The 10,514-nt window shown below is 45.0% G+C and overlaps 1 protein-coding gene across 1 annotated transcript in view; it reads right to left on the reverse strand.

Moving 5' to 3' along the window:
• PLCL2 (phospholipase C like 2) overlaps positions 1 to 10,125 on the reverse strand; it is a 97,550-nt gene extending 87,425 nt beyond the window's left edge. The window contains exons 1-2 of the mRNA XM_063409329.1: positions 9,797 to 10,125; positions 8,598 to 9,132 (exon numbers count right to left, since the gene is read on the reverse strand). Of these exons, the coding sequence (XP_063265399.1) occupies positions 8,598 to 8,906 (309 nt within the window). The 5' untranslated portion in view covers positions 8,907 to 9,132; positions 9,797 to 10,125. The remainder of the gene's footprint in view (positions 1 to 8,597; positions 9,133 to 9,796) is intronic.
• Positions 10,126 to 10,514: the final 389 nt, after the last annotated feature.

Consider the following 10,514-nt stretch of genomic DNA (forward strand, 5'->3'; position numbering starts at 1 on the left):
CAGCTAACAATGTCAAACACTTTTATCACAGGGAACTAGGTAATGAAATATATAAAGCATCCTGGATTTTCCACCATAAGAGGTACTTTACAAAACCCATGCAGACCATTCTGCTGCTGCAGAATTTCACAATCATTCTTCCTCTCCTACTCTACACTAAAAAAGGGCAGTAAAGGATGGGGATATGTCCACAGATGCTAAAACACCAAAGCACACACAGAACTGTATAATTCTCTGCCTTTTTTAAAAAAAGTGTAAGAAAAATAATATTGCTGGTAAGAAGAAAAAATATATAAGAAAATAGAGGGGGAAAGTTATAATCACAGAAACTCAACCATAAAAATATCTTGAAAATTCTGTGGATGTGTTTTTTTTTAAAAAAAAAGCAGCAGTTCTTTTTCTTCTGCAGTACTGATTGTCTCATAATTTAAAGGAAATATCAAACCATTTTAATCAATTCTAGCAAAGTCATTAGGACAGTCTTTACACTAATAGGCATAATATCAATTATCTGCTATATACTTGTAAAGGTGCCCATTTCTTATACCAAAATAAAGCACCTAAAGAAGTTTCATTTTTAAAGATTTTTACAGTTCATTTTGAAATCCAGCTTAATATCTTGCTATTTTTTATTGTTCATTTTATAAAACTGTCAGCTGCTATTCTGAAAAGGAGTTGGTTTGTTTTCTTAAAGATACTTCCTGTCTGCCTGCACTTATTTCCAGAATGTGAATATTTGGTATTTGAATATATCCACTGGAAAAGAAGTGATTTAAGTAGATACTAAGATATTAAGAGATGTATTGCATTCGAGAGGATGGGCAACAATCCTTTCAGAGCACTGCTTCATGCAGTCTTCTACAGCAGGGAGAGGTAAGTGATGGCACTGCCCTGTGTTTGAAAGGCGTGCCAGATGTGAAGATAGACTGTAAAACAATAATAGCCTTCATAAACACAGTTGTAAAACAGAGAAAGAGACCACTTGCTACTTACTCTCCTTAAAGACAAATAAACCAGCCCCTTCCAAAGGGCCCTTTTTATGCCAATGCTGCAATCCTGTAATAATAATAATATCAATTTATACTTACCAATTATTATTTTAATATATTTAGAAGGAACAATATTTTCTCATAAATTGCATTTTTGAACTTGATTCTGCAACATCGTATTGCTCTATTTACAGGTGATACAAATACAAATAATCAGTTTTTATTTTAACCATGGAATATATAATTTGATCTTGTACCAAAATCTACAATCATTTAAAAAAAAAAAAAATCCCATACCCCCACATATGATAAAATTAGAGCATAGTTAAAACAGGATGTTTACTTGAAGGTGGAAGAGTTGCATGTATGTTAGAAGGCAAGTTAAAATCACAAAGAACCCGACAAATTGAAGGTATAATCTGAAATAGTTAGTAGGACAAGTACAAGCTTTTTGCAGATGATTGCTTTTGCCCATTACAAAGAGGAACAATCAGGCCTGCATGGAAGGATCACAAACAAAAGGTGATTAAAAGACGAAATCATACTGAAATTTATTAACAGTTGATCCTGCAGCAGAGCAGTAGAGCAGAGTAGACTGACCTCTTGAGGTCTCTTCCAGCCCTATTTTTAAACATTCTTTAACACATATACTTCACTGATTTCTATCACATTTTTATAATTTCCTCTTCTCTGTGAATATTACACATGAATTATTATATAACTTTCCTCCCCCAAAACCTACCTGCTAGTCTGTTTATATTTAAACCTCTAAATTTTGAACACAATCCCAAATTTGTGTGAAAAGATAAATAATTTAGAATCCAGGGACTAATATTATGTGTTCCAACTTAATTTGGCCCTTAGAGGTTGGCAATTGGCAAATTTTATATAAGAGGTTTTCCTAATAGAGTCAATGCAAATAATACAAGGACTGATGGTAATATCACCCATGGAACAGCAAAGGCTGGGAAACTACACAATTAACTTGTCCTGTCAGTCTCTGTTTAAACTCTTTTAATCTTCCACGAATGCAATCAAATCATGAGAGCACAGTGTATTATTTGTGAGCCATGGGCAGGACACCACTGCTCTAATTCCTAGTTTAAAAATAGGCTAAACTAGTCATGTCATTTATCAAGCCTGATAATAAACATAAGTAAAAATCTCATCAGGTATTCATAATTATTTTTAATTCCATTGATTAATCTTTCACCACTGAACAGACTGAGGATGTTTTGTGGACAGTCTAAGGTTTTGTGGGCAGAGGGGGTGAAGGGGTAGCTATTATACACACTAGCCACGCTCTTCACTCAGTCAAGAGAAATAGACAGATAAGCTCTTCCAGAAGAGAAGTCAGAGAATCTAAATTCATCCAAATTAAGCTCCCGCTCCAAGTCAGCTTTTAGAAAAAGTACTTCTCTTCATGGGCTATAGCACAGAAGCTAAATAAATCACATAAAGGCAGTATCCTCAGGTATACATTTCTACAAACAGCTTTTTGTGTGTGTGTTGTATATCTTCAAATAAAATTTTGATTACTGTGGTCTACAGAAACTACTCATGCAAACAAAATACATCCCAAATGCAATGCACAACGTACCCTCTCAGTGGCTGTGACATACAGTGTCACAGTTAACAGGTAATAAACTGCCTGGTACATGGCTCTAATCTACATATATGATACCCTATGCAAATACTTAAGGCATACAGCTTTTGTATCACAGAGGATATGATCTTTATGGTATTAAATATTCTTTTAAAAATATTCTATTTTTAAAAAATTAGGAAGCCAGTACACAATCAGTAGTAGAGGATGGAGAAGGAATACAAATACGGATAGGTGCTGGTAACGTAGAATCTAGCTGAGCATCCAACACATCACAGAGACAGCATCCTCTAAAAGAAAGCTCCAGGATTCATGCAGCTGCAATTAGCTATTCAGGTCTCTCATACTGACAAACCAGAGAAAGAAGACAGATCTGCATTAAAACAAAACAAAAAAATAAGAAACAATCAAAAACAAATCCAGAAACAGCCTCTCAGAAAAACCTACACTTTGGCTGTGTAGTTGAATGGCTGTCCAGGGTAAGATTTAGGGGGAGCTGAGCTATCACAGCCTTCTTTCCTAAATATGTGCTTCTTTTGTGCTGCCAGTTTTGGCGTCAATTAGCACATGTGCTCTAGGCAAAACATCTTTTACTGCTGGGAGATCCACATCCTTCTTCCAAAGATCTTCTGTAACCAGAAGGAATTCAGCTGATACTGTCGCATTTTGTTTCCAAGGGGAAGGGCACCAATAAACCAAACATGTTAGCTTTCTCCTTCTTTCCCCTCCATGGCTGTTTTCTTTGAACTTAAGGAACCTTTGCATCTTCAGGCCAAAGACTACTTGATCAGGTTTGCTTGCATCATTACACAGGTTTCTTTGCAATATGAAAAATGACTGAAATCAGGTAATTTCATATACTTTAAACTGAGTCCAGCAACCTAATTCCTTGATATTCTTTCACATGGAAGCCAAATATGCATGATCTATTCCTGGCCCTCCATAAAGAGTTGCAAACATTGTGGCTAAGATAATTTAGGACTGCAGAGAACCTAAGTCCACTGAAAGTGCTACATTTAGAGTTTACCATGAACACAAAAAGCTTTATATTAAAGCTTTTAAAACAATAACAGTTGTAGAAAACACTGTCCAATATTTTCCATATTACATATTTTTTACACCTGATACAAATGGGTTTACACTATGAAGCAGAGATCACAGGAGGCTGAACAAGTTAGCAACATATACTGGCATTCCAACAAGAAAGAAGATCTTGATGTATATGCTGTCTAAATCCCCTGTCATAGAAAGACATGGATATGTTTAGTTTCAAAAGCAAAGCTCTGCTGAAAATTATACCCTAGAGTACCTACCTGCTAAATTTGGTTTCTCACTTCTTACAGGCTTTGAAAGTTAGGAGTTTACAATACTCAGCAAGTACATGACTTTACAGAATGAAAGCTTGAGTACAGATCCATAAGAAAAAAAAATACAAATTTGTTTAAGTTATCAGCCAAGAAATTCATTGACACTGAGATCAGTTTTGGTATATGCAAAAAAACGACCCTGGACTTTGCTTCCACACGCGTCAATAAAAACACTCCTGCCCACAGAATGCTAAAGCCACCTCTCAACACGTGTTTCTCGCTGCTGCCTTCCTAAATAACTGCAGTCTCTCCTTAGTGTATCTCTGCTCATTTTATTACCACAACCTGTCTCCTAATAAAGACATATTTATCCCCATGGATCTCTTTCTGTCTAGGTCTATAGCTTTGGGAAACCATGAGGTTCTGTAAGCATCTATTGGACACCCCTGGAAGTAAGCAGCTCTGAGGAAACATACCCATACACCACTTGCTGCCTTAAAGATTCTCAAACGCCTACCCCCTCAAAGTCTCTTAAAGAAAGGCGCAAAGGAACCTCACACAAAAATAAAGCAAGCTCACTGCCAACTGTCAGAGAAGCTAAGAAAAGTTCACAGGATGCTTAAACCCACTTTGAACTGCAAGATGTAAATTTGTTTCAGAGAATATTATAGGAAATGTTGTAGGAAATTACATAATAGGAAGCCACAGCTAGCTGCACCAAGGAAAATATTATGGAGAAACAAAACAGTCATCCCAAAACCTGCTACATACAAACAAGAGGCATATAAATAAGTTCAAAAATCAAGTACCCAAGAGCCTTAATCCCATGGATGCACCGTGTATCATCACTATCGCCTCTTGAAAAATCAGAATCTTGTAAATGCAGAGAATAACAAATAGGAAGTGAAAAAGTCTCAATAAACACATGCATGTAGTACCTGGCCCTCAAATTTGGTTCAACAGAGGCAAGCAATAAAATAGGCTATTCCATAAAAATTGCTACAAATGAAGAGTACAATCTTTAATCCTTTCAGCCTAAACACAGCTGATACATGAGAGTGAAAGGCCAAGTAAACTACAGTGTATAAAGACTGTGTTGCTTTTTCCAGCAATGGTGGCTGTACCACCTGTCCTCATCCTAGGTGACACCTCAGCCTTGAGGAGTACATCATCTTACACCAAATGAGAAAGAAAAAGTCAAAATTAGCAGCTGCACAAAACAAATAAGACAGAAAAAGCATAGAGCTATTGGAAAAAGGGAACAGGGACTGCAAGTAAGAAAGGAAAGGGAAAAAGGCAGCAACTGCTCTTCTCAGAGTTATGAAAATAGACAGCCAATGGAAGCACAGACAGAAACCAAAATAAAACAGATCTGTGCTCCTAATTTTCATGCGCAAACATGTGGTTCTAAAGAATTTAATCTGAACTAGAACTATTATTCAAATGTCAATTTTCCTTTTGTGACCCCAAACCTACAGAGTAACTGGCAGACACAACATTTTACAGATCAACTACAAAGTCATGTTTTGCATGAATGTATGAAATCTACATCTGCATGGAACAGAACTGTTCTTTGAGGTCACTTTGTATCTTCTTTAAGAGCAGTTTTAGTTACATAAGCTATTAAAACTCCGAGAACACTTTCCAAAAGCATATTACATCTTACTTTTTCCATTTTTTACAGATTTCTGCTCTGCAACAGCAGGCAAGAAGCATCTGAAGGTTTACTATCCATGCCAGAGGTTCCAGAAGGTTTCATAGTGAAAACCAGGCACCAACAGACCTGGACTGAAACCACCTGAACTGCTGAACTAAGCAGGCAGAATCATATCCAGAATATATTCAGACAAGTGATTTTTCTCAAAGTATTAAAACAGTCATATCTGAAATAAATATGGACCACATTCCTTTAAATGCAGTGTTGTCACATTTTTCCACTCGAGATAATTATTCAAATAACAACACAAAGTTTTAGTAATCAGTTCTTGGCTGCTGCACAGATTACTGTTCACATCTGCAAAACAGTATTCGGCAGCAATAATAGCAGAAAGTTGAATAAATTTGTATTCCAAAGTGCTATCATTGCTGCAGAAACTAAGAACCTTGACTAAGGTATCCATGAAATGTAATTCAAAACCTATTTCCTTATCTCATGCTTCTTGATCTTAATATATCACAAATCCCTAGGTACTGTGACCTTGCTTGGTCCCCAGAGGTTGCTGTATAATTAAATCATACACTACAAAGTAGTACAACAGCGTGGTACACACTGCAAACAAGACTTCTGTCTTTCTTGGGCTACCAAAGAAGAAGCAAGAAACCGTTAAGAAATAGCACACCTTAAAACAAATCACTGGCAAATCCAGCATATATGAAGTTATTCCAATACCAAACTCAGCTGCCCCCTGTCCATTGTTATGATTTCTTTAGCACACACACACACGTACACGCCCAGCATCGCTGCTCAAACAGGAAGGGTGGGTACAGCCTGTCAAATGTGTTCGACTGCTCACTGCCCTTGCTCTCCCCTTGGCTTTTACAGCAAGGCCCAGCAGACGCTAACACAACTTTCAATACTCTACTAGTCTTGATATTCTACGTGTTTTTCTATCATCCAGTCAACAGAACAACAGAGATAATGGGCAAAACATGGGCTGATTGTGTGAAATTCATGTTCTAACTGTGGTGAATTATGTGTGTTTTCTTTGGTGTTGTGATGGTGTTGGTTTTGATTTTGGCATCACTTTTTTGTTGATGTGACTGAAATTTGTGAGGATTGCAGGATGGATGTGGATTTTAATGACAAGGGGTGGAACATCTCTTGGGTTTGCACAACAAGATTTTGGTAGCAGGGGGACTACAAGGGTGGCTTCTGTGAGAAGCTGCCAGTAGCTTCGGCTGTGACCGACACAGCCAATGCCAGCCAGCTCCAAGGTGGCCAAGGCAGCCCCACCAGTGACTGTGGCAGTGCCCCTGGAATAACAGACTTCACAGGGTAGGAAAAAAACTGTCCAGAAGCAACTGCAGTCAGAGAAGGGGGGGGACTATAGACAGGCGAAACAACACTGCAAGTGCCAAGGTCTTCACCCCAGTGGAGTGAGGTGCTCCAAGAGCTGGAGCTGAGATTTCTCTGCAGCCCACCATGGTGAGACAGGCTGTTCCCTAGGAGCCCGTGGAGGACTCCACAGCAGAAGAGGTGGATACCTGGAGAAGGCTGCAACCCTGTGGGAAACCCACGCTAGAGAGGGGTCCTGGAAGGATTTGTGACCTCGCGTGGGAACCACACCGGAGCAGTTCACAAACAACTGTGCCCTGCGAGTAAGACTCGGGCTGGAGAAGTTCACGATCCCTCCCTTGGGAGGAGGGCCAATGCTGGAGCAGGGTATAAGTGTGTGGAGTCCTCCCCCTGAGGAGGAAGGAACAGCAGAAGCATGTGATAAACTGACCACAACCCTCATTTCACATCCCCTTGCACCACAGGAGAGGGGCAGAATGGAGGGAAGGTGTTTTCAAGATTTGGTTTTATTCCATTTTATCCTATACTGATTTGATTAGTAACAAATTGATTTCCCCACATTAACTGTAATTAACAAGATGTTTTGTCCATGACAGTAATTTCTGAGAGATCTCTCCCTGTCCTTATCTCAACCCATGAACCTTTCAGCCTTTCACTTTATCTTCTCTTCCCTGTCCAGCTGAGGAGGAGTGTGATAGAGTGGCTTTGGTGGGTGTCTGGAATCCAGCCACGGTCAGCCCACCACAGCTGATTTTGGAAGCATATAAATATCTAAGAAGACAACACATCTAGCTTAATTTAGATCTAGCTGATCTTGATTAAACTCAGATCTTAAGTGCTTGAAGTTGTGCCTCATTTCACAGCTGTTATAACCATTGGAGCAATTTCTCTACATTCTCTCCACCTTTTCACTGGAGCTGAGAAAGCTAACTCAACACATATCTCAGGAACCGTGGATTTAAGAAACCAAAACAAATGAATTTGTAGAAATAATTGTGTTAAAAAAAACCCAAACCATTCCTTGTTGCCCAAGCTACATTCTACCATTGATGCTCCCCCTACTTTTCAAGCTGAAACATAAAAGCATTCAGAGTATGCAGAGCTAAGTATAAAAATGTTTCTATAGGTGAAGTACAACTAAGCCTACTGTTAAATAAGCTGTCATTTTTAACACGAAGAATGTTCCCTATTACACCTTCTCCCACCCCCAGCCCAATGAGATCCTGAATCTCTCATCACCTGCTGTGTGCCTGTCACACACACAAGCCAATGGAGCCACAAAATTGCTCTGCACAAGTGCATCCCAAATAACAAGCATACTGTGCAATTCATGTCTCTCGCTGCCAGGCTGGTGCCCATGTTGTCTTGTCACAAACCTGCTAGTTTCTCTCACCTTCCTTAACAGGAGTTAGAGCCTTCTACTTTAATAAACCTCAAAACATGACGCCCTGCCACCCCCAAGAGTGGATGTATACAAAGCCATCCTCCCACTGTTGTCCACTTCTGACAAAGGAAAAATCAAGTCCCCTCGCCACAGGGGGGTGGAAAAAAAGAGAAAGAAAAAAGCTGCCTGTTCTTTCATCTAGAGCCAAGGCTCTGTGAACCCAATGCATCGCCCGTATCTTCCTGCGTCTGTCACAGAGAAAAAGACCCCGATGGGGAGGAGCAAGAGCTCTTACCTTAATTATGCTGCTCCTCCGGGGGATGCCGGGTTTGCCTTCTCGTTGTTGACTGGTGGAAAATCCTTTTTCTTTGCTGCTGCTCTCCGGGCTTGCAGGAGGAGCTGATCCCGGCTCCTCACCGGCTCCCGCCTGGGCACAGTCCCCGTTGGAGACTCGGCTGCCCGCACTGTCAAAGCGGGATCTCCCGCCGCCGCCGCCTCCTCCTTCCCCATCTCCTGCCTTGAACGCCACCTTTCCTTGGACCGGCCCCGGGGAGGAGGGCAGCCCCCCGCCGCCGGTGCCGCCGCCGCTGCCAAACTCCGCCATCAGCCTCCCTGGCTACGGCAGAAGCGCCGCTGCCCCGCTCCCCTCCTCCCGCGGCCGCTCGGCGGTGGCTCTCCTTCCGCTTTCTCTCTATTTACGATCGGGGGATTTTGAGCCGAAGTCTCTCCCCCCCGCGCATTTGGCAGCCGAGGCCGCGTAGCTCCAACAAGGGAGGGCGGACGGACGAAACGCGTCGCTGGCGGCTCGGCGAGCCCCAGTCCCGCAGCACCTGGGGAGGGAAAAGGAGACGAAACGTGACAAGCGGTCCCCACACGAGGCGGGGGAGCGTCGCACCGCGGCGCGCTGCCCTGCGCGCACACGGACACGCGTGGGAGGAGAGGGGCTGCCCGGGGTCCCCGCCCGCACACGCGCGACCCGCCGGGGGCACCGAGCGGGCAGAGCCAGCCCCGCCGCGGGGACAGGGACAGACACCGGCCCGCCACGGGGCGGGGGAGCCTGGAGGGGACAGGAGGAACTGCGCTTTTGGGGCTGCTCACCGGGAAACACGAGAGCGTTGATGGCGGTATTTTCTCACCCTGACACAGCGACACCCACAATCGCTGAAGCAACGAAGCGGGAGCGAAAAGAGAACTTGCAGAACAACATGCCCCAAAGCCTCTGGCCCCGGCGCGGGGGAAAGCCCGTCCCACGCACGGCGGGGACGATCCGCCGCAGCCCCTCTCCGGCTACGAGAAGCGGCGGAACGCGAGCAGGGGCAGCCCCGCGGGGCAGCCCCCGGGCGCCCTCGGCAACTTTTCTCCCCTCCCGCTGCCTGCCGCCATCCAGCCGCCCCAGAGCGGAGACAGCCCGGCCGGGGCGGCGGCAGCCTCGGCCCCCGCGGCACCCTCGCCCGCAGCCGCCCCCCGCCGGCACGCTGCGGCCCCGCTACCCACCTCGGCGGCGAGGGGAGCCCCCGGCTGCCGCTGCTGCAGGAGCCGCTTTTCCCCCTCTCTCCTCCTCCCCGCTATGGTCGCCGCCTCTGCCCGGAGCCGGATACAGAGAGAAACTGATTCATGTGGCTGCTTCCCTCGCTCTCTGCTGCCGCCGCCTTCCCCGGCCCAGTGCTCGGCAGCAGTCCCGTGGGGGGAAACGCCGGCAGCGCCGAGGGGAGAGGCAGCCCCGGCCGCCCCCGCGAGGAAACTCTCCGGGGAAGGCTGAGCGAGCGATGCGGGCTGCCCCCCCTCCGCCGGCAGTCACAGGGCCGGCCCGGCGCCGATTGGCGGCCCCGCCGCCAGCACCCCCCTCCGGCAGCTCGGGGCGCTCCGCCCGGGGGCAGGACCCGCGTCCGCCCCTGCCCGCGCTTACCGCGGGTTCCTCCGCACGCTGCCGCCTCTCGGCCGGGCTCCGCGCTGACACTAAGGAGCCCGCTCCGCGGGGCATCCCCCGCTGCCCTCCGCCCCGGCCGGCCGGGCCCTGCGCCCGCCCTGCCCGCCCGAGGGGCCGCGGCCGCCCGGGCGCGCAGGAAGGGCTGGGGGCGGGGGTGGAGCGGCTGTTCCCGCGCCCTACCGGCGGCTGACAGCCCAATGAGAGCCCAATTAGTCCAACCGGAGCCTTCAATTAATAAAAGAACGAATGTGATGGAGTGCTGGAATATTAAAAGCTTAACGGAAA

Source organism: Prinia subflava, chromosome 1 (genome assembly GCF_021018805.1).
Source record: "Prinia subflava isolate CZ2003 ecotype Zambia chromosome 1, Cam_Psub_1.2, whole genome shotgun sequence".
Lineage (NCBI taxonomy): Eukaryota > Metazoa > Chordata > Aves > Passeriformes > Cisticolidae > Prinia > Prinia subflava.